This window comes from Prionailurus bengalensis, chromosome B4 (genome assembly GCF_016509475.1).
Source record: "Prionailurus bengalensis isolate Pbe53 chromosome B4, Fcat_Pben_1.1_paternal_pri, whole genome shotgun sequence".
Lineage (NCBI taxonomy): Eukaryota > Metazoa > Chordata > Mammalia > Carnivora > Felidae > Prionailurus > Prionailurus bengalensis.
The window spans coordinates 1,259,894-1,284,374 of NC_057358.1; the positions used below are offsets into that span (position 1 = coordinate 1,259,894).

Genomic DNA, 24,481 nt, shown 5'->3' on the forward strand with positions numbered 1-24,481 from the left:
CGAGTATGGGGCTCAGCGAGATTGCTGAGGCAGCTTCACGGAAGAAGCGGGGCAGTCTCCCGGGACCTGGTCAGAATGTGGAGGGAACCTACTGCAGGTGCAGCAAGGGCTGCTAGGTCCCTGAGGCACCGAGAAGTGGAATCCACATGTGTTGGAGTCGTGGGGTGAGACTGGACAGAGCTGCAAACGGCCCAGCCTCGCGGAAAGATTCTAAACATGGTGGAAAGGTGGGGTCCGGAGGAGTATTAGTGCCCGGATTCCCTGTCCTCCTGTGTCCTTCTGGTTCCTGTGGGATGGAGCAAACAGCCTACGCTCAAGTGTCAGTTCGGAATCAGCCACGGGAAGTGCCGCTCTTCCACGCAAGCCCGTGTGGTAGCTTCTCCTTGTTCTTGACCGGGTCAAATTATTACCTGTTTCTGGGGCTATGAATCACGATGTGTTTTGCAGATACTCCTGGAGCAGGGAGGGCTCCCCCTGGCTTGTGCGCCAGGCGGAGGGGATGCCTGGCGGCCTCCCGCCGTGCCAGACTCGCCCTGTGGAGCTTTGGCACCTAACACTCTTATTTCTTGTTGCTTATCAAGAAGCGGCTCGGGAGAAAGGAGGCTCCAGAAGTTTGTCACTGCGCTAATTTATGAAACGTCGAGTTCAGACACGTTGCTCTGATTCAATATGAGGTTCACACTCCAGCTCATGCCACCCGTGGCAGCCACGTAGATAAAGGGTTTAACAAAATGCTGCCGTATTGCATTTCGGCACGACGGAGAGCTTCTTGGCAGCTGCCTCGTATTTTGTGCCTGCTGCCAGTTGAGATGTAAAACTTGTCAGACTATTTCTAAATGGAAATCCAGGCATTGACAATAATGAAAGTGTGAGTAAAATAGGAGAAACCCCTGCTATTAAATCTGTGCCAACGACTTCTTAAGAGTTTAAATAATTAAGTCTATTAAAATGTATCACTTGTTCAAAATCTTTCAGACTGGAAACCAGAATGTCCTGACCTATCAGCACATTAAAGCAGCTGTGCGCCTGGTGAGCGAGCCCGCCAGGCCTGGCGGCACCCTTTCCGGTTCCTTCCTCAACCACTCCCGCAGTTCCTGCTGCCGACCGTTTCCAGGCTGTCTGCCCAGCAGTCCCAAGTGCCCAGTCTCCTTTCTGGGCACGGTTCTTCTCCCTCAGCTCCCGCCTGAACTTTGCTGCTCTGCGCGTTTGTTTCGGGAGCTGAGGGTTCTTGTGGACGGCTGCCTCTCTCTGCTCCCAAAACACTGTGTCTTCACCCCTTCTAAGATCCGTCTACGGCAGCATCTCAGCCACGGGCTGGCCCCAGATTCCACGTGTCACGAAGGACCAGCCTGGATACCTGACTTGTCCTTGGAAACAGGACCTGGCAGAAACGTTCTGACAGGTGGTGGGGTGGGCAGGATCAGGGGCTGGTGGCTTGCCGCTGCCTGTTGAGAAGGCTCCGGAATGGATGCCTACGGTTCAGGGTCCTGGGCCCAGGAAAGCTGTGTAGAAGAAATGAAATTTTTTCTTTGGTTTTTCCTAATCATATGTAAACATGACTGGAGTGTTTTCTCAGACTGAAGTGACATGTTCAACGGTGTCTTCCCTTGAGTGGCACTTTATTATCTTTGCATTTCCATAGAAGTAGGGTACGGCTGCATAATCGCTGAATTTTATCCATGTTCTTTTTTATCTGAAGATGGAAGTAAGGACTTCTTCAGCAAGGAGGGGTGAGTCGGGGCTGATTGAGCCACATGTTCTCCTGGGCACCTCTCAGGCAGCAGAACAGAAGTCAGTACAGCCTGTGGCGTGATGTGTAATGTGGGTGGCCCTTCCTGGTGTGGGCTGACCACAGTCACAGGCTTGGCGAAGCCACACTAGAGCCCTGGGGCCTTCGAACTGACTCTACACTGTACATCTAAAGTAGCTTTGAGTGTTCTTTCCACATACACACGTCAATCCATTTATAGATGGTGTGGGCTGCTCTATTAATTAATTTGTAAAACATACACAGAGGTAGAAATTGAAAAATCACCAGCCGTGTTCCAGGAATGAGGGGTATAAGGGAACTTCCTTAACCTGAGAAAGTAACCATGAAAACCCACCGCTCACATCATACTCAACGGTGACTGAATGCTTTCACCTGACTGTCAGGAATAAGACCAGGGTGTCTGCTCTGACCACTTCTATTCAACACCATCTGGAGCTTATAAAGCCATCACAAGAGAACACTGGAGTCTAGCTTCATGACCTCAGTGGGGTGATGATTTCTTAGCTATGACACCAGAAGTACAGGTCACAAAAGGAAAAATGGATCAAGTGGGCTTCATCAACATTAAAAACTGTCATACTTTAAAGGACATCATCAAGAAAGTTCAGAGACAACCACGGAGTGGGAGGAAGCATTTGCAATCCTGTATCTGATACGGGACTAGTATCCAGAATGTACAAAGGCATCTCATAACTCATAAAAGACCCAGATAAAAACAGTCCAAGAAGCTGAACAGATATTTCTGCAAAGATGCACACATGAAAAGATAGTCAAGATTGCTGGTTGTCAGGGAAATGCAAGTCGAAACCACAACGAGATGCCATTTCACACCAACGAGGATGGCTAAGACAGAAGCCAGCTAACAACAGGTGTTGGCAAGGATGTGGGGAACCTGGAGCACCCACTCATTTCTGGTGGCACTGTAAAGTGATGCAGCCACTTTGGAAGAGACTTTGGAGATTTCTCAAAATGTTACGAAAGTACTTGTAGCACTTCCACCAGTAGATGCATATACCCAAAGGAGATGAAAACACATGTCCACACAAAAACGTGTGTGCACATGTTCACAGCAGCATTATTCATAATAGCCCGAAAGTGGAAACAACCCCAATGTTGAACGGATCAAGTGATGGATGGATAAAGGAAATGTGGTTCATCCATAAAGTGTAATGTTATTTGGCTATAAAAATGAATGAACAACCAATACATTCTATATCATGGATGGAATTTGAATAAAATATGCTAAATGAGAGAAGCCAGACACGAAAGCTTCAATTTGTATGATTCCATACACTTGAAATGGCCAGTCCTTAGAGACAGAACATAGATCAGTGGTTGCCAGGGGCTGGGGAAGGGGAGAATGCTAGTAGGGTTTTTTGGGGGTGGTTAAAACATTCTAAAATTAGATGGTGGTAACAGTTGCACAACTCTGTGAATATACGAAAGACCATTGGATTATGGACCCAACCATTTGCAGTTACCTAGCAAGCTGTTAGGTTTGTCTCAGAAATCTCCTGTACCCGTGATATGGTGGTTGTTATGTGGACAGTTTGGGAAGACTTGAGGAAAATCACTCTTGAATCTGTCAGGCTACAACATTTGGACTCAGAATGTCCCCTACTGTTCTTTCCACGCGCATACATTTGAACATTAGGGTCTGTGAAGCCCCGTGCTAAAATCCTAAATCTGCAAATAGGCAAAACTGGAAATGCTTGTTGACCAGCATTGGCTTTTGTTGCTTTTGGAGCATCTAATAGATGTTGAACACCTTTTGCTGATTAATGAGAACTATTCCAATGAAGAATGGCATGTTTTTGATATTTTGACATAAGGATTCACAGGACTTCAAGACAGTACAGGTGCTTCCCTCTGAGAGCAGAGAATAGAAATGGAGAGAATTCATAAGTTTAGGACCAGAGCCTTCCACCTGCCCCTTTCGTCCTCCATATATTTTTGTAATTTTGGTTTTTTGATGATATGTATTCAATATAGAAATGATGAGATGGGTAACTAATTCAAATGGGATACACCAGTTTGAGGAAAAATCCCAAAACTTTCAAGTGATTTGTTTGACTAAATTGACTACTCATAAGTAAAAATGATGAGTCTGATTGCTCTGGGAAACACAGCTACAGTTTTCCCTTCTGTAGATTTTACATTATGCACTTTCTTCCCGGTCTCCTTCCCTGCCCTTAACCAATATCTCATGGTGTGTTAACTAAAATTTAAATAAGCACATAAATAAGTGAAATAAAAATGTAAGAAGTGTATGTGTGGGGCAGCAGACACTGTGTTGGCAGGAGCAGACCCAGGTGGCGGGAGGGGTGGGGGTGCTTGTCTGAGGCCAGCCCATCTTCTGGGTCTCGGCCCCATTCGCACAATGCCAGTTGCTAGTGGCCAGCTCAGAACTCACGTCCCTGAGCTCATTAAAGGAAAGTGCTCGATCCGTTTCTCGTTCAATTGCCAGCTCATTAGAAGTGCCCCCGACTTAGCTGAGTTTACTCAATTTTTACTAGCTTTCCCCTTGGTTTTGATTAACTTTGGCGCTGTAATTGCTCAGTTCGCAGTCATCCTACGTTACACGATCCTTAGGCGGCCAGCGTTGTGTTGCCGGTAGTGACAGGGCATCCAGCGTGCATGAGGCTCTTTGATTTACCCTCCCCGCAGCCTGTGCGGTCGGTTCTTCTGTTTACCAATTTTGTACGAGGGTGAACAGGCAGTGTGCCGTGGGGAGGGGGGAGGTTCGGGCTCCTGAGTCCATAGCCCTGACCATGGGGGGGGGGCCTCTCCTCACGGGCTTGCTGAGCACACGGTAATTTTGAGGGTGCTGTTTGTGTCAGCAGGTAGTTATCCTGACATGGGTTTTCTCATCATACGAGTACATCATTCTAGTAAATAAGCAAAGTGTGTGTGTGTGTTTAACGGAGAAAGGTCCCAGGAAAACAAGTGTGTGCAGCAGGAGGAGGCTGGGGAAGGTAGGGGCAGCCCAGCAGCCAAGGACCAGAAAGGAAGCAGACACAGTCACTGTCCTGCACGGGAGAGCCGGTGACAGACCGGCCGTCAAACCACCTGCCTGGCCACCTTCCCATGTCAGCCTTAGAGCAGGACACGTTTCAGAGGAAGAGGGAAGCATATGCTATGGGGCCAGTGCTCAGCGGATCTCCAGCAAATGGATCAGTTTCGTGTCAATTAGTGAATGGCATGACGTATGAAAGAGATCAGGCTCTTATGGGTCAAATACATTTGAAAATACGACTGGTGCTGTGGGCAGTAACATCTGAATCTGTTGTACGTAAAGCTCGCGGATCAATCGCTCTGGGCTTCTTAAAGAGAAATCTGCTTCAGGAGAATAGGCATGTTTTCCTGTACCGTGTACACAAAGTCTCTCTTCACATATGAATGTGTACATTTATTGTTATAATTCACATCTGTCAATCCAGCTACTTCAGTGTAGATCCTCTTATTAAGACTTACAGCCTCAATAGATGTATCCTTAAGGTTTCAAAGTGGATGATTTTCCATGATTTTGCAGTTTTCCTTGTATAAGGAAAGTTGTTTCCTGAAGCCAAACACATTTATATAGAGTTAAAAGTAACTTCCTATTTTACCATTTGGTTTTCTGTTGAGTGTATCTGACTTAGCGCTCTATCCTCACCTTTACCAAATGCTTAACACTTGTCTAAAACAGCACAGTAAAACGTATTATAATTATTGCTTTCATTTCAAGTCTTTTCCTGAGTTCGGTTCTGAAATTTTAGCATGACTAGTAATCATTTGGGGTAATTGTTAAAAAGGGAGCCAAAGATATTCTGATTTGGCAAGTCTAGGCTCAGTGCCCCGTATCTGCATTTTAAAATGTGATGTCCAGGCAGATTTATGCTGGGAGTTATTGGATCACAATGGGGAAACCCATTGACCAGCTGTGAGCAATTCTCAAGGGGAAGGGTTTTATCCTGTTCACCTCTGTATATTCCTAGCACCTGGCACATCACCTGAGGCAGCATATGCTCATTACATTCTTGTAAGATGGATCGATGGATGGATGGACGGAGGGATGCATGGATGGATGGATGGATGGATGGATGGATGGACGGAGGGATGCATAGATTGATGGATGGATGGATGCATGGATGAATGGATGCATGGATGGACAGAGGGATGCACAGATGGATGGATGGATGAATAGATGGACGGATGGCTGGCTGGATGGCCGGCGGGTGGATACATGGAAACCACTCTCTTTGCAAGCAGGTCTGACAGTTTATAAGCCATTAGTTGAGCTATGAACAAACTTTGGCAGTCGTTTATGTCTTTTATAAACCCTAAGGAACATTTTTGTATGTCTTAAATAAGAATAAATCAGTGCCTGCCTAAATATGATATACTTTCATTTTTTTTTCTGATTTCAAAAGTCATCAAAGCAAAATCTGTGCATCCTGATTATCTCATTGTCTTTGCAACTAGCTCATTGCTTTGTTTATCCTGTTTTGTGCATACAAGTCAGAAATATGTTTGCATCACAAACTGCCTTCCAAGTGCCTTAACACCGAATTTGGATTTGAATAGTACTAAATGGGTCTTCACATTGGCTGTTGTGGTTAATATGACCATTCATAGCATGTTTCCATATATCTTCGTGACAAATGTAAACATAATTAACTCTTATTCAAAAGTAATTGGGTTGTAAAATCTAGTGATTTCTAAACGTGTCCCCCATTTTAAGAAAGTCCATTATGCAAACATTCAAATTTGTGGAATGCATATAAATTCAGCACCAACTCATTTCAAAATTATTCTTTGCTTTACCACAGGATTCAGTGCAGGAGGTTTTCCAACAATGGGATTCCACAAAGCATTTACAATGTTACTAATTTTGTAATAATCCGATGTCGCCCATATGGAGTGCAGCAGCCCCTCTGTTAAGGCAATTATCTCATTATCGTGGGACTCTTGAGGCTGTCTTTTATGCTCACCATGACTTTCTTAATGGGTTTCATCATGTTCGCCTTTGTTTCATCAGTGTCTTAAAGGCTTGGTGCCTAATTAATACTCTAAGCATCTAAAGGACTTTTTTTTTTTTTTTTGGATTCTTGCACACCTCTGTCCCTTGAGATTCCTAAAACATTGTGGGAGCCCCTCAATATTTATTAAATGGATGCTCTTGCTGTAGAAAGGCAGATAATTCTATATTATGATGTATGAGTGCCGTGTGGCTGTGGAAGGAAATGAAGGCTTTGAAGGCTCCTTGGAAATTTCTTCTTGTTATAAAGCAAGAATGACCTTTGCAACTCCACTTAGGTTCACTCCTAGTGAATTACGAGGTGTTCCTCATGGAGGAGACATTTCCTGTACTCTGCTCACCCCCCGAAGACCACAAAAGTTCTCTGTAGAAAAAATTACACCTTCTCAGTCCGCCGAGGGTTACCTATGTCAGGTGAAGTTTATCACTATCCTTGGTTTCAGGAAGAATGACTCTCAGGGTGGCTCAGCTCATTACCTCTGCTCCTCAACCGCCGTTCTCAGTGGCCGTGGCCTTTGTGCTGGGTGTACAGCCTCTCTGTGCTCCCTTCTCCCCCCACGGAAATAGCACGTGGCCCGGCAGTGGGGATCCACTCAGGACGCCAGAAACCAGCAGCCAGGACATGAAATGGGGCAATTTTAGAAGGAACTCAGAAACTTTGCTCCCTTTTTCACTTAAAGATTTGTTTGTGGGCCTTATACGCAACACTGAGTCGACTTTCCCAAAGTCAGTTACTGGGAGAGATAAAGAAAGAGGGTCCAGGGGCACCTGGGCAGCTCAGTAGGTTAAGCGTCCGACTCCTGATTTCAGCTCAGGTCATGATCTCACAGTTCTTGAGGTCGAGCCACATGTCATTCTCTGTGCTGACAGCATGGAGCCTGCTTGGGATCCTTTCTGTCTTTCTGCCCCTCCCCTTCTCTCTCTCTCTCTCTCTCTCTCAAAATAACTGAATAAGTATTAAAAAAGTAGATCCGTGTAGTAGATGCCTATAAGCACCTAGCACAGGGGTGTGCCTATGTGAACTTCTCTCCAAATTGAATTCCAGTCCTTGACCAAACAACCAAGTGGTGGAAAGACAAAAATACCCACTGTGCTTCCCTGAGTGCGGACTGGTTGTGGCACAGCCGTGTCAACCACAGTGAAAGGATGTGTAGGTTTTGGCTCATGTGACAGGTGAGCGGGCAAGTGGTCCGTCCGGTTTCTTGGGACTGGTCAGTTCAGGGATGCCGTCGAACCTATGTGTGTGCAGGTGGCTTGCCGTCCACCCCTCCTGCCTTCCGGCCCCTCTCCTTGTCCCCTTGGCCTCACGGAGGGGGAGCCGTGGGCAGTTAGAGGAAACCTAACACCTGCTCTGCTGTTCAGGTCCCAGTTAGCCACATGACTGTGCTCCATTGATCTCATTCCCGTTTCAAATGCCAGCAGAAGTTAGAGGGTGAGTCACGACGTCTTTCAAGGTACCTGGTTAGCCTGTGGAAGGGGGAACATACAGGGCTGGGCACGCCAGAGTCTGCTGACAGGCCCGCTCCAGCCTGCGCCGGGTCTGGGGCTGACGCCAGCCTCGTCTTGGCGTTGTCTAGTGTCGCTGCGGTCCTCTGCCAGGTGGAGCGTACGTCCTGGTGTCCTGAAAAGCATCTGTTTTAAATGGGAAGGTCTCATGGAAGCCAGTCCCCATGGAGGAAGCCTGAGGGTGCCTGTGGTTCCCAACGCTGCGGGCATCTCACTGGAAACGGGGAGTCCATCCACGGGTGACGGTCATGCCGGCTGACAACACACAGCCCACTTCCCGAGCGCAGCCTGCACATTTCAGCTGATTCCTGCACAGTCGGGCGGTCTTGGGCTCCGGGTTCACTGCTTCTGGTCCCTGGTCCCTGGTCCCTGCAGGTAGACTTCATTTTGTATCCTTCTCTCCCCATTTCCACTTTCCGTTCTTCAGATTCATGTTAGGTAAGATGTTCACTTTCACCTCCCTCCCAAATCCCTCTGTGGGGAAAGTACCGGAACAAGAAAATCAGGCCCAGCTCGTGGTCTGTGGATTGTCTAGAATGGTGTGGATTTTCCGTGGGGATGGCCGTGGTCCTCTGAGGAGAGCCAGCCACAGGGCAAGCCTCTGGGATGGCCCCCTGACACCCCACACTAGTGGATTTTGGGGCAGAGGTAATGGACCTCTAGGCCGAAGGAAGACAGAGCCGCCTTCCTCTGTGCTCCGCCAGTGAGTCGGTTCCAGACTCTGAAAAGGAGTGCTGGGCGGGGTCCCTGTTCCTCCGCAGGGTCCTGGGCTGCCGAGCCCCTGGCTTGCTCATCCCGATGCCCTCTTGGTCCTCGTTCACGTCCGTGTTGCCGTCACCAGCAGCCTCTGCAGGGGCCCAGATTCTGGATTCAAAGCACTGTTTTCCTCTTGGGGTCCCTCTGGTTCTGGCTCCATGGCTTCTAGCCATCTGCATGTCCCGCCCTGGGACCCCCAAAGCCAGCCTGGCTGCATAATCATCTTCCTCCAGGGCTATCCCTGCTCTGCGGTGGACAATTGGATCGAACTGGGGTCTGCAGCATTGCAACAGCACACGTACTGCGGTGAGTGTCCCCCTGTACCTTCCGCTGACCAGACTCCGGAGAGCAGAGAGCGGCGGCCTGCAAGGGCAGACGTCCACGAGGGGGTCAATCAGAGCCTTCCGCCAATTCGTGTAGTGGTTTGTAAAGACACGCCATGGAGCCCCACCTGGGTCTTCGAGGGTTTTTCTTTTCTGATGCCTTCCACCTGTACCCATCTGCTTTGCTTACAAAAGGGATTAAGAGCAGACAAAGCAAAAAGACAGCGGCCAGTCCAGGGTACGGTGGATTTGTGCCAGACTTTGAATATTTTGTGAGTCAGCACTTCCACAGGAAAGAGCTTCTCCCGCTCTGAGAAGTTGCTCTTGGCAGAGGGTGTCCTGGTGGCTGCTGAGACAGAGAGGCGTCCGTCTGTGATGGTGCCGACCCTACTCGAGATCACATGCAGATTTGATAAAAGTACTCTGAACAATAGAGCACAAGGCTGGGGAAGACCTGCTTTTGATGTAGATCCTGACCGTTTCGAAGCTGTCCCGGCAGCCTCACTTCGCCGTCCTGCATTCTGGCGGTTTCTTGGAGAGCCAGGGTCTTGATGGCCGGGGAGAAGGGGAGCACGTGGCCTCCAAGTTCTGTGGCCCAAGCGGGCTGGGAATTACCCTGGGCTACAACTCAGCTAGATCCAGCCAGAACCGCCCATCCCACGGCCCAGTGTCCCGAGGCTGCACGTCACGCCTTTGCAATCGGCTTGTTTTGCCTGGGACACTTCTGCCCGCTGACCCGGGACACTGACTGTTCCTCTGCTGTGCATGTTCCAGGTTCTACTGATCACAACGGTCCTGTGTGGTTCTTCCAACCAAATTGGGCCATACAGCAGGAAAGTGCCATTTGTCAAGGATGCGGGGGTTCTGGGGGTTGTCCCACCAGGACCCTGTCCCTGTGTGCTTTCTCCTGCTCACGTGCAAATACCACCGTTAGGGTGCAGATAGAGAGTCAGCACCTGACCCGACGTGATGTGCCCCACGTAATCACCGAGCAGCCCATGGTGCGTCCCCCCTCCCAGGGAGGTCAGCAGCCCTCAGCCTCACACGTGGCCCCTGGCAGACCAGGACTGAAGCTCTGATGTGTGACCTCAGAGCCCCCTCGTCACCACACCGTCTCCCTGACGTTAGTGGGGGCTGGCATCCATTCCCCGCCTCCCCGCCCTGCCACCTCCCGGGTTTGTCTGCTTAGAGGTCGGGGGGAGGCTGCAATGTGGGCTCTGCCCGAGACTCGCGGGCTCTCGGGAAAGTCGGCCATCATGTGGGCACCCCAGCCTCCCTCTCACACCTCCGACACAGCCGTCTGCATGCTGGTCTCGTCCACCGGCTGCTTGGTCTGGGCTGGATGAGAAGTTGGTTGGGAAAAGAGGGGTTTGACCACAGCCCCTCCCCATCTCTCCTGCCATTTATTATTCTGACTTTTTACTCTTTTTTTTTTTGAAATTCTCTCCATCTCGAGAGCAAGATTCTCGGCTGTGTTCATGAAGGAAAGTGACCCCAACCCAGGAAATCCCCCAAAGCTCTCCACTGGAATGTGGGAGGAAAATACTAAAATTTCAACGTCTGGTGTGATTGCAACAATGTTTTGCATTTTTTGCAAGCACAGGACTTCAGTTTTATGTGTTCTCAGCGTGGGCCAGAATTTTGGTTTTCTTTGTTTTATGGGTCTTGGGTTTGGAGAGAGGACGGTGTGTGTGTGGTCTGTGTGGCATCCACAGCAGGGCGCACTTAGAGCTCCTTGGATCCTGGTGGCACAAGGGACCTGAGGACCACAGACACTTCCAGGTTAAACAGAAATGCCGCACACATAACACACGCGCTAGTTCAGGGCTGTTCTTGTTGCAAAGTCCTCCTCATAGAAGCCTGGTTTGGTGGGAGGAGTCCGCACGTCCCAGAAGGAACACCAGGCCCCCGTCTCACCTCCACGCCCCCCCCCCCCCAAGTCGCTGGGCTGTGTCACTTCTGCAGGGTCTGGTGCAACGTCTATGACATAAGGGCTGCCTCTCAAGTTCTACATCATCTGATTTACTAACCAAACCAGAAGACCAAGGCAGGACACAAAGCCATAGTTCAGCCGTGAAAGAGTCACTCCTGGGTGCTGGGGTCACACGTAATCCTTAGCCCTGGTGAGTGCCTGGGTCAGGGCATCCAGCATGGGAACCGGTACCTGCCGTGTGTCCAGAAGCAGGGAGAAAGGCTGGGGGGCTGGTGCTCAGCCTCCGGGAGCTTCCCGGGAGACACGGCACCACAGGTGGGCTTGGGGCCGGGGACCCACACGAAGGGCTGCCCGGTGCCCAGCCACCGGCTCCCACTGTGCTTTTTGGGCCCAACACTCCCAGTTCCTGCCCCAGGTAAGAGGCAGCGCCGACTGTGGGGATCAGAGGTAGCGAGCAGGTGCCCTGGGGGTTCCCTGGACCCATACACCAATGTCAATGCCCTAAATGCAGAGGCGTCCAGAGTCACCCCGAGGCTGTGTAAGATGGACTGAACCCTCAGGGTGCCCGAGCCTCCCCGTTTCACCACCCTCAACCCCAGAGGTGCTCACGGCAGCCCCTCCGTTGGGAAAGGTGAGGAAACGCAGAGATTTTGAATGAGTTGCCCAAGGGCACTGGCCGTGAAGGCTGTGGCTGGACCTGAATTCAAGGCTGCTGGCCCCCGAGCGGCCTGGTGCCAGTGGGACCCCCACCAGGATCTGGTCTGCGATTGCATGGACCCCCTGGCCCTGCATACACCTGCCCCCTTGGGCCCGGAGCTCCAGGGGCTCCCGTGTCCTGCACCGAGCAGACTTGGTATCCTTTGCCTTCCCCACACTGTGTGTGCCTCTGGGGGCCTTTGCAGCCTGGGGTCACCTCCCCTCCTCATGCAGTCTGTCCTTCCCTGATTCCACCACAATCAACCCCTCGTCCATTTCTCAGCACTCTGCTTCCAGCCCTCATACCCCGGTTCTCAAGCCCCAGTGGCTGCTGCAGCTCCTGATGCCACGTCCTCCCTCGGGGGCCCTTGTTCCAGGCGCGGGGACCTGACCCGATGGCCTGCGGGCCCAGCCGGCACAAAGATGTCCCCGCTGTAGGCCAGCGTGCATGCTCTCTGGAAGCCCATTTGCTCTGATTTCCCAGTTCAGATAACTGAATAAAACCCCTGCCTTAAACCATGCAACCTGAGGGTCGTTTACTGAATGCTTTTCCTTTTGCTGAAACTGTCTGATGAAACACGGTTAAGACACACAGAGATGTGTGCTGCCGGCTGAAGACAGCTTTTTACTGTAATCCTGACCAGAGGGGATGGCTCTGAACCACAGCAAGTTTCCTTGGGGTTTGGATGGTGACTTTTGCTCTGTAGTACTTGAGTGAACTCACAATTCCACCGGGTGCGCTGATTTACGAAAATGCATTTTAAAAATGTTTCATTGTGGTGCTGTTGTTACAAACCATCATTTCACGGGTCTGGGAACCTGCGCTCATCTCTCTCCAAGCTGAGATGGCCCCGCCCTCGTGTGATGGGAAGGAAAGTGGCATCCTGAACACAGGCCACTTGCCCCAGTGCTGGGGGGACCGGGGCAGACACTGCGTTTCACTGGAAATACAGCCACAGAGGGAAGAATCGATGACTGAGACGTGACGCAGGGCTGAGTGTGACCCCACCCGTGCACTGCATCGTGTTCCCGGGAGCTTGAGGCCAGTAGAGACACGGGCGCTTGGGGACACAGTGTGTGAACAGGTTTGCAATTCAGAGAGGCAGGCGGGCATCTGAGGGCTGCTTGCCGGCCATGGGACACGCTCCCTGCTGGTATCGCCACTCCCCAGCCCGACTGTGGGCCAAGGGCTCGATGTCTTGTGTCTCGGTGTCCTCATCTGTGCAACAGGACATGGTAGCACTGTCTCCGAGGACGTTACGAGGCTCAAATGTGCTGTTGTAAGTCAGGTGCCAACGACAACGCGGTGCCTGGTGAGTGTCAGCTCCTAATGTCGTTGCCGTATCAGCCGCACCAGCAGTGTTAATCGTGGCCGAGGAATAGCAAGACAAATGGGGAAGGTTGGTTTAGAGACTGCAGAATTAATCAACAGTCATATTAACTGTATTTGGAAATGTCAAACACAGTGCTGGGAACGTTTAAGCTCACACATTACTTAACTCCTACTGAAGTTGCGCTGAACTTGTTTCAGTAAGAGGTAAGATGGTGGAGGCTATGGTATAAACACAGGTCTCACGTTGCACGTACGTTGTGCGAGTGTGCACCACACAGTATACGTTGTATATAGTTGCACATCGCATACGCATTGTGCAAATGTATAAATGTGTTGTTAACAAAGCCTTCAGCACTCTCGTCAAGGAGAGAATTTTAGAAGGGTTTTCCATGCACAATATGACAGGGAGGTGACCTGTCAATACAGTTCTGTGGAAACAAGGAAATGAAGAAGGTTAAGCCAAGTTCAGGGCCGGCTGGGCACGCAGGAGCGTGTCTTCCTTCTATAAAAGGCTGCCTTTTTCTTCTCGCGGACCACGGGAGGGTGTGTGTGGTCGCAAAACCCAGACGGCTGTGTAGTCACACCTCAGCCCTGGGCAGGGGGTCTTAGAGCAGGAGGAGAAGAATTCCAGGGAGGCAGACAGGCTTCCGGGGCCTTCTGGGGCAGCAGGACGTCCTGGTGACGCCGAGTACTAGAGGTTTAGACCCAAAGCCGACGCTTTGAGGCTCCAGAGACTGGGATCATCTCGGGGCACGTTGATGGAAAATAACAGAGCTTCACAAGGGCCTCATGCTCCTGGTGACTCGGGTCCATGACGTCTACCTGCTCAGGGCACAAGTCCCACCCAGGAGAGTGGACACAGAGAGCGGAGTTTGTTTGGGGGGACTCTCAGGTGGTGATCCTGTGAGGCCCCTTCTCAGGAAGGCAACACGATTCTGGGTGAAACAGCAGTGTGGTCTCCCTACTCTTGCCTCCCTTGGTCTCCCCCCTCTTGCCTCCCTCATCTCTTCTCCAACAAAATACCAACAAAGCACCTTCAGAGCTTACGGAACGAGCATTTACCGCAGACCAGCCACCTAACAGAAGGTCCAGGTCTCCCTTGGTGCACGGTAGTGAGACCCAGAGCGGCCTGGCGGGAAGGGCCGGGCCCTAAGTGATGCCCAGCGAATGTTGCATACTCAGACTGCTGCAGCGAGCGAGACCTCACTCTGGCTGCTTCTGGGTCCACGTCAGAACTTTTACAGTTTTAGCATCAGTGACACCAGACGGTGACCAGGAACACACATGAATGAAGGATTCCGTGGCAGACCAAGGTTCTGCATGGCACGGGGGCACTGACACTAACCCGTGCTGTCCCGCCCTGTGTCAGTGCTGGTCACCTGCGTGGGCACCCCCAGAAGACATGTTCACCAGTGAATGGGGACGGACACTACTTTCTGGCTGGCGGGGACTGTGGTATCCGAGGGGCGGACAGAGTCCTGGTCAGTGTCCCCAAGTGGGACCCTGGTGTATCAGGCTTCTCTGCGCCCTGAGAGGGACAGGGAGGGTGCGAGTAAGACAACTGGTGGCCACAGACATGCCCTCCTCCCACCCAGAGCCTCTGTCCACAGCACCTCATCTTATATTCTCTGCTGCTTCTCCGTTGCAAGTAGGGCTGCCTGAGTTTGTAGCGGATGAAACCACAGGACATCCAGGTGCGTTTGAGTGTCAGGCAGGCAGCACGTACTCTGTCCACATAAGCGTTGTTGCTGAATTTTACCTGCCGGCCCCGAACTCAAGCAGACGTCACCTCTGTATCTAAAAGCCAGACCTACCGCGAGTGACCGGTGTCCTCCCTGCCCGCTGTGTGCATTTGAGTGTCCTCGAGGCAAAAAGAAGACGTCCCAAAGAACTGAGCCTCTGACTGTGTCTGGATCACCGCGATAACACCAAGACAAGCTAGTGATCATCGGGCGCTAGAAAACAGAGCTGCATGGAGGTCAGATTCCTTGGTGGAGAAAACAGCTTTTGCTAAATGTCTGGAATGTGACACGAAGGACAGACATGTTTCTCCTACCTTTGCACAAACTGCTGGTGGGCGTCTTTCTCTCTGGAGGTGGAATCACACAAGACATGTGTATATGTACATCCTGCATGTGCAGTGTGTGTGTGTGTGTGTGTGTGTGTGTGTGTGAGAGAGAGAGAGAGAGAGAGAGAGAGAGAGAGAGAGAGGGAGGGAGAGGGAGAGGGAGAAAGAGGGAGCTGTAGAGATCACTGATTTTGCTCTGAGTCAAAAAAGTGGGTTCATCTTGACCGGTTGGCTGACCTGACTAAAGCCATTAATGAAAACTGGACGTGATCGTGTTTCTGCGTCAATTTTATAATTTCTCAGTGTTGGGACAGAGGACAGTGTCAGCCTGTCCTCTTCTGTACCTGCCTCTTTGCTGTGTCTCTGGTGTCTTTCCACATCTCGCCTGGAATCCATCACCATGTCTGATTGGAAGGGAACGTGCTTGTCCCCACTGTAGGGATGCTTGGTGATAAGGTCATATCCTATTTATTTGAGATGGTAAAGACCAAGGTTCTTTGCATACGGACTCTGCGTACACATTTTACATTGTTAGTAGTTGCATTCCCAAATACAAACTCATAGTACCCAAATCAAATACGTGTTCCTGGGCCTCACCTGCAGCCTGGGAAGGGGAGGGTGGCCGTGCTGCCTGGGGCCACCATGGGTGTCCGTTCAGAACGGCCCCTCCCCCCACAAGGGTTTTTGCAGCAAAACAAAATTGTTGTTTTAATCTATGAAAAGGCATCCAAGGAACTGTTCCCCTTTGGGAAATGACTGGTTCAAAAAGTGAACTCGGTGTGCGACTGGGGAGCAGTGGACAACAGGTTTAGGGCCGAGCTGCAGAAACCAGAGCAATTGGGTTGTGGTGTTCTTGGGTGCAAGACTGCTTCTTGCCGAGTCCCGGGCATGCTGTGATGCCAGCATGGTCATTCCTGACCCAGCTCCCCAAGCAAAACGGTGTTGGGGGAGGTCGTTTGTCCCCTGGTACAAACTCCTCTTGAGACATAATGATGACTTTACAATGGCTCTGCTGTGATGAGCCCCATGACGCTGACCTCACACAGCAGAGCCGTGGAGAAGCCCCCGCCCCATCCTGCTACCAGAAAAGGGGGCTGGTGACTGTGTTGATGCAGGCGAATGGCTGGGTACGGTGGCACTGAGTCTTTTATCCCACAATGGCTACTGAGACGTGTTTTCTCTCGGAGTATGGCCCCTGTTCACGTGGGCTGGCTCCTTAGGGGACTGAGGACAGAGTGACACAAAGGCTGAGTGGGTGGGTTGGGGTCAGGTCAGCTGGTGGTGTAGTAAGCCGGTTTGTTCTGCCTTGAGTGTCGGTGTGTAGCATTCTCTGTAATGTTAATGGTTGACAGATTGCTGTAGTCAGACTGCTTGTGACCCCCTCCCCAAGTTCGTGTGGGACACCTAACCCCCAAGGTGATGATGTCAGGAGGCAGGGCCTCTGGGAGGTGATGAGGTCATGATGGTTGAGCCGACTCGATGGGATTAGTGTCCTTGTGAAGGACACCCCGGGGAGCCCCCTGACCACTCCCCCCAGGTGAGGACACAGCGAGAAGACGCTGTCTGTGAACCAGGAGGAGATTCCTCACCAGACATGGAATCTGCCGGCTCCTGGACCTTGGCCTCCAGCGCCACGAGGCTAAATTTGTTGCCTATGAACCACCCTATGAACGGTATTCTGTTACAGCAGCCTGAATGCACTGACTTTTATGAGAATCCCAGATTGGTGAATTTCACCCGTACGTTTCCCAGATCAGGTGGAAATCATCCCAGGCACGTGCCTGTCCTCCCTCGCAGCTCTCACCGACCACACCTGTCCACGTGGTTGCACAGGTATCTGCCTGTCTTTTATAAGCCACCTGTACCAGAACTAGCACCAGAGTTGAGATCACCTTGTCTGGATGCTTCAAGTGGAAGAGAGACATTGGGTTCCCTGACACACAGGGCTTTTGGGGACGGTGGTGGTGAGAGACAGCATGTAGGTAGAGCAGGTCGAGGATGAGGGGCGGGGGGTGGTGCTGATGGCTGTCGGGCCCCGTACCTTCTGGCCATTCCTGCAAGCCTCAGCGGAAGTCCCCGGAGACCCCAGGTCAGCTGCTTGGCTGAGTTCTTTAGCTTAGGGTCTCTTTGGCCAGAACTGTGCTTCTACGATGGTCCTGGGCCACCTTGGGGCTCCTGTGCCAGCCAGTGCCTGCATGTGGGGAGGTCAGACCTTAATCCCACTCCCCAGGGGACAATAGGAAAATAGCTGAGAAACTGAAATCCTGTCAGATGGGACAGCCACATGGAAATGAGAAAACACCTTGTTGTCCTGACTCCAAGAAGGTCACTTGGAGTCCAGAAGTGATCCTTTCTGCCTGTGGGACACGCAGAGCTCTAGGACTCTGTTCAGGCGTCTGTCTGGAATTGCCCTGGGCTGCGCCCATGGCCTACCGCAAGGCTGGCACTGGCTGGCCCGTCTCGTGTCCCCCAGAGCCGAGTGGCAAGGACACGTGGGCACCTGCTGCTGTTTTTGGGTGTCCTTGGGTAAACCAGCTAGACAGCATTAAGCCGTTTCAAAGCCAAGTGCATATGATTTCCATAGCTATCTGTTTTTAATTTAAGCCTATTTAAAACTTGAGGGCCCCTCTATAGCTAATTTGTTACAGCAATATTAATTAACGGTTTCACGTGACAGTGGTTAGGATGCCACTCCTATTGAGTAAGATAGATTTGCAGGAGCAGGAGATCAGAAGAACAATCTGTGAAGTGGCCAGAGGCGGCTGGGGGTCACCTTGGGGTTTGGGAGAAGGACGGCACGTTTGCGCAAACGTGCTATTAGCGTCCCGCAGTGCAGCTGTTGAGGAGCCAGTACGGCCCCCCTGGCCTCATTCCGCGGCTAATTATGGGGGGCAGATTCCGTGAGATGGGATCGCGGACTGCAGCTCGGATCCACATTTGCTGTAAAATGCTCAAACTTAAAAAGCAATTGTTCCTTTCCATCGGGTTATAAATTCCCATAGTTTCTCCCCTCCCCCACAGTGATCGCTGCATACACCGGAGCAAAGCAGGGTGTGGTTAGTGGGTCCCTGAAAGGATCCCCCCAGAGGGCGTGGCAGGGACCACGCACCTGCGTGAACAGTTTTAAGTTACTCCCCCTCTTCCTCTGTGGGCAAGACACACGGCTGACACCACCACAGTCTGACATGGAAATTAAAAACAAAACAAAGCAAAATAAAATGAGGGGGATCCTCGAGTGTGAAGGAGAAGCTGACCCAAAGTCAGGAACCGCGTTTGTTTCCACCCGAGGGTGCTTCCTGGTGTCCCTGTAACTTTCTCTCGCGCTCCCTTTATGGCCTTCCTGTTTACTCACTCTCTTCTCCACGGTGGGAGAGACGCCTTTCTGATGGAATCTGGTGCTTTCCTGAGTCACCTGTTTTCATGCTGGGGCTAGGAAGCAAAGACCGGAGAGAGATGGAGATTTTGTGATTTTATCTTGTTTTATGATAATGTTTCCAGGGAATGAGTATTCACAGATCCTCCTTGACTTAATGATGGGTTATGTCCCGATTGAGGGACACCGGAGCCGAATGGCAGTGTGGGTGTGGATGAGTGTAGTTGTCCACGCGTCGACTGTTACTCTCATGATCGAGGGGCTGGCTGCGAGCCACTCACGAGAGAGGATCGTCCTACATGCCGCTGCCCGGGACAAGATCCAAATTCAAAATTCAAAGAATGGTTTCTACTGAATGAATACCGCTTTTGCACCATCGTCTAAACATCATTAAGTCAAACCGTCTTAAGTTGGGGACCATCTGTATGTGTCAACACAGTGTCATTATCACTTCCTATCTCGTTAATGCAGAGGAGTCCTGTAGGCCAGGAAAATGGGAAGAGTCGGGACGGCTGGCCTAGCTACCTCCTGGTCTGCCTCGGGTACCCTTATCAACCGATATTTGCAGAGTGCACAACCTGTGCACCAGTGTGGGTGTTATAGACTGCTCCCCCAGCTCAGATAGGTCTGTACTGTGCTCTAGAGAATTTAATGAAGTCTTGATCTCAGCCCTGTGGATAAGAGACCAAAGCCAGATCTCGCGGAAGTGAAAGAAGAAAACTAGCCCAATTCTGAGAGATGCCCCCCACAAAGGAATGGGTGACAATCAGATCCTGGAGAAATCAACACCTACGATTTTAATCTTCACTGAGAATATCGCTCTTCAGAACTTCCTCCTTCGAAACGGAGGTGGAACCAAGTGCCACTTTTCCTTTCTCCTTCGAAACGGAGTGGAACCAGTGCCACTTTCCCTTTCCCTTCCTGGTGGACGGTGACATGACGTCCCACACCTCTGGCAAGGTCGGTATTTGCTCCAGACAGGCTCCCTTCAGGTCTTCAGCAGAGGGATGTGAGGAAGCTATGCTCACCCAGACTTGTCTTGAGGTCAGAGCAAACCTCCAGCTGGCCCAGCCCGTCCTGTGTGGTCCTGCTTTCTGGGCTCAGGCTGGAGCAGAGCCGCGAAAAGGTTCGAATGGTGCAGGTGAGCCGACCTACCTTCGTGGGAACCAGAAGTTCAGGGGCCAGCTTGATGGGTTTTTACAGTGGGACCCACCGTGGCATTTAAGCACGCTACCCACATGGCTCCACGTGCTATCTCGTTTGAATTTTCCCTCATTGTGGGTCACTGTGAGGGAGCGCCCGTCAGAGTGTTCATGGCAGACAGAGACTTTGTGAAAGCCTTCAACAGAGACTCGGTTTGTCATCTGTTCACCCAAGACCACCCTGTGTGGGACAGAACCTCGAAACTGGGCCGGGAACGTTGAATGCTGATGTTGACACCCAGTTCTAAAATTGTCACTCTAGCAGTGAGCGGGGCCACCGTCCTCCCCGTGGGCTTGGGCAGGGTCCTTACGGCTCAGTGTCAGGGCACCTGCCTTTTCCGGAAGTCTGGCTGGGCCTGGGGCTGCCGGCTTGCTCTCCTGCACAGATGCTAACAGCACAGCTAGGGAAAAAAGGGTCGTGCCTTTGGGGACCTGGAGCCCCAGGACCGGGGGAAGCCGGCTGTATGGACAGCATCGGGCAGCGCAGGAGAGCAGAGCAGGACTTACAGGGATTCTTGGGATCTTTTCCTGAATTAAAGATCAGTCCAAGAATCCAGGCCACATCTAAGACAGGATTCGGATTCAATAAAGCCACTGATGGTGACTGGTCCTGAGTCCCCCGGCCAGCTCAGCCCCACCCAGCCCCGGGGTGCAGGGGCGAGGCGACAGGTAATGAGCCTGCGAGATGGCGGAGCCTGGGGTGTGATGGATGGCCCGCAACCCTCACGCTGCTCCGCGCCCTCCATCATCCAGTCGGGGTGGTTAGCAGACTGTCAGAGAAAAATAATTTAGCGGCCGTGGCTTTAACTGATGTGCTGCATTCTGGGGTCAAATGACTGTTACAAAGCAGTGGTGCTGCCTGGTTCTTCCGTCTGAGCGCTCGGGGTTGACAACATGAAGAAGAAGGCGTCGCGGTCAGAACTCACTGACACCCTTCAACCTTCAGCGGGGCCGGTGCAGCGGCCACAGAGGGAGGAGGACGGGGAGAACGGCCAGGCCGGCGGAGGCCCGCGGGGGCCCGGCATGGGGGGCGTCCTCAGAGAAGGTGGCTGGGAGACACAGGCCATGGCCAACGTCACGGCAGCCTGGGGCTCACGCAGGCCGCAGAGGGCACAGCGGCTTCCTTGGGTGTTGTTGGCGAGTTTAAGTGACGAGTGGAGACACAGGACAGGAGGGAACAAAGGACACAAACCAGCAGGGGTGCAGAAGACAGGGAGCAAGACGCAGCCCCTCCCTCCCTCGGAGACGTGCGGGGACTCACAGGGATGCCCGGCTGCTTTGCAAACACCGTGTTTACTTGGACGGTGTGTTACTTGAGGGTAGGTCGCAAGACAAGGCAAGGTTACAGTCTAAACGGCCCCAACTGGCCTCCTACAACGTGCAGCAAGTATCTGAAAACCAAAGGACGGGATCAAGGGCAGAGGGAGCAGAGAAACAGGAATATCTCGCTCAGCAGTCTCCCTCCATCTCTCTACCCCGCTGTGGGGGGCAGGCCACGGCCGGAGCAGGCCCCTGCCCTCCTGTGCCCTGCAGCCGCTAAGGGTCAAAGACTGACGGATGAGTGAGTGAGTGAGTGGGTGCCTGCCCTGGCGTGATTCTGCTCTAGGGTCTTTCCCACAGCCATTTGCTCTGATGGCTGTGCAGCCCCTTGTTCTCCCCGGGGAGCATGCGCCCGGTCCCCTGGGTGCGGCGAACTCTGTTCCGGATGCTGTGATGGGGGGCATGGTAGTCCCAGCGGTAACTCAGGTACACGGGGCCCACTCTGCGCTCACACTGGCCTCTGTGCTTTCTAACTGCGTGAAGCACGTCTGTCCTCGATTGATGCTGAAGCCAATATAGACACCGTCCTGTATCTAACACACACACAGGACGCCCACAAGTCCCCAGAGTGGTGACAGGAAGGGTGATTTGCATAAATAAGCACTTTCAAGACTTGGAGGGAAGAGGTTGTTACAAAATCACAGATAGACCGTTCCCGACACACGGACGGCGCCACAAAATATTCCCCGAATGAGCGACCCAGTGTTGCAGAAACGGCAAGGTTGTGGCCGTGACGCAGGCGCGAGCCCCCTCTCCCTCCCCGAGCTCTCGGCTTCCCGCCAGCCCCTGGCCTCAGCCCCTGCACCTCTGTCTGGCCTGGCCGGGGCCCCCGACTGGCATCACCCGGGCGAGATGAGCCACGTTCGCGGGGCTTTCTGCCGGCCCTCAGCTGGAGGCCCCACCCCTGGACCCCGCCTGGCGCACACATCACGCTGCTGCGCTCACTGCAGTGACCTGCCGCTAACCCTCTCCCCGGGGAGGGCCCACTGCGGCCCCTCATGGGTGGCATGGCCATCTCCAGGGTGATCTGCTACCTGCTCCGGGAGCGTGGACACTGTCTTCACACTCACACGACCCGCTCTCTCTCTCCAAAGGCCTGCAAATCGCTCCTAACAATGATGCGGGGGGCGGGGGGCCCGCCAGTGATGGGAGCAGAGGGGTCTGCCCGCCACCCGGCCTCCTGGCTTCAGAAGACGGCCGCCTGTGGCAGCACCTGAGAGGCTCACCTGGGGCAGGAGCTGACCTCTACTCCTGCTGGGGACGTGGCCCGGCAGCCGGATGTCGAAGAGGGCCTGGAGGGCGGCCCGCGCCGCCTGGCCCTTGGCCAGCTTCTTGCTGCGTCCTGAGCCCTCGAACGTCCTGCCGTCCACGCACACGGCCATGACGAAGCTCTTGGCCCGCTGCTTCTCGGCCGGCTCCGCGAGGCACACGTAGCGCAGGCCGGAGCGCAGCTTGTTTAGCACGACCACCGGGTTCCTGTCGCCCGGGGCCGCAGGGCCCACCAGATCCAGCGGGTGGCAGAGGAGCCGGCCCCGCGGGCAGGCCGTGGCCAGCAGCCCGGGGTCGGCGGGCCGGCGGCCGGGGAAGGCCTCGCTGGGGGCGGCGGGCGCGAACTCCTTGAACAGCGTGTCGGGGAAGTCGGCCTGGTCGGAGGTGAAGTCCGTGGATGGCCCGGCGCCACCGCCCATGGCCAGCTGGGCCTGGCAGGCGTTGGGGAACTGCACGAAGGACCTCAGCGCCAGCTCGGCCGCCCGCATCTTGGCTTTCTTCTTGGTGGGCCCCGTGCCCTCGAAGGTGAGCCCGTTGACCTCCACGGCCACGGCGAAGACGGGCGCGTGCACGGGGCCGGTCTGGGACACCATGCGGTACTGCAGGCCCGGGCGTAGGTCGTGCAACTGCACCAGCGCGTTCTTGGGCGCCATGGACCACGAGAGCTTCCTCCAGACGAGCTGCAGGGGGCACAGGTGGCCGCCGTTACCCTCCTCCAGAGGCCTCTTCCGCTTCATGCCGGGCGTGCCGCCTCTGGCCCTGTCGCTGGCGGCCAGGGGCCTCGCCTCCCAGTTGCTCACGCGGTTTTCCTTCACGTCCGCGCTGCTGGTACCTGCGGGCGAGAAAGACAGCCGTGACCCAGGGCCCTGGCGGCTGGCCGCCGACGTCAGACGGTACCCCTGCAGCCGCCAGCAGGACGGCCGGCTGGGGACTCGCGCTCGGCCCGGGGCCCGGGGCCCGGGGCCCGGGGAGGGGGTTGTGTGGACGTGGGGGCCGCTCTCCAGGAGGGAAGGGCCCGCGTCCCGGGCGGTTCTTGCGGAGAGGCATTTCTGAGAAGGAGGTGCCGGTGGGGCCCGCGAGGCCTCCAGGCTGCGGCCGGCTGCCTGCCCTGGGCACGGACGCCGCGCCTATCTCCCCAGGCCGCCCCGAACCAACCAAACAGGCGTCCCCTTCCTCCTACGGGCTTTGGGCAATGCTGAGGGTCAGGGCGGCCTTTCCTGCCCAGGGCGGTGGTGGGCGAATTGTGGTGCCGTCATTCAAGGGAAGGCCACGTGGCACTTGCACTTAATCAACTACGTGTGTATGCGTCCACGTAGGTGACTGAGAAATGGGTTAGATGACGCAAACCAACGCGTAGGGCGAGGACAGCACCAGATTTTGCAGACACAGACCTTATACACTGTTTGTGGAATCACACATAGGGGGTAAAGGTTAGAGACTTCCCACCTTCCCCGAGACACAAGGACGGAAAACGGATGTGGGCTTACAGGGTGGCTTCCTTTGTGTCTACGGTGTTTCCTTTTCCCCTTTCTTCCTTTCCTTGCAGGAAATGGTGGGAAGTAAATTTGGCGAAACCATCCCTTGTTAACTGTGGGTGGTGGATGGGATGCGTGTAATGGTGACTTAACTTCCGTGGCCTGGCCTTCTTGGACCCCTCTCAGCCCAGACAGCTGTTCCGTGTGGGACATGTGTCGCTTCGGGACCACAGGACGAGGTCCCCACTGCTCCAGAGACAAGGGCGCTTCTGGGGCGCGGACCCCTCAGGTCTCGTCCCAAATCCTCAGGGGACGGTGGTGGCGAGCGGTGCCGTTACCTTTCACGGAGGGCCCTCACACCTTCACTTTGCTGCCTTTCTTATTCCTAAAACCCACCCTGGGTGGGGTCGTGGCACCAGTTTCTAGAAGAAACGAG

The 24,481-nt window shown here is 53.4% G+C and overlaps 1 protein-coding gene across 1 annotated transcript in view; it reads right to left on the reverse strand.

The window, feature by feature from the left end:
* ADARB2 (adenosine deaminase RNA specific B2 (inactive)) overlaps positions 1-24,481 on the reverse strand; it is a 422,811-nt gene that overhangs the window by 110,749 nt on the left and 287,581 nt on the right. The window contains exon 3 of the mRNA XM_043563430.1: positions 22,528-23,402. Within this exon, the coding sequence (XP_043419365.1) occupies positions 22,528-23,402 (875 nt within the window). The remainder of the gene's footprint in view (positions 1-22,527; positions 23,403-24,481) is intronic.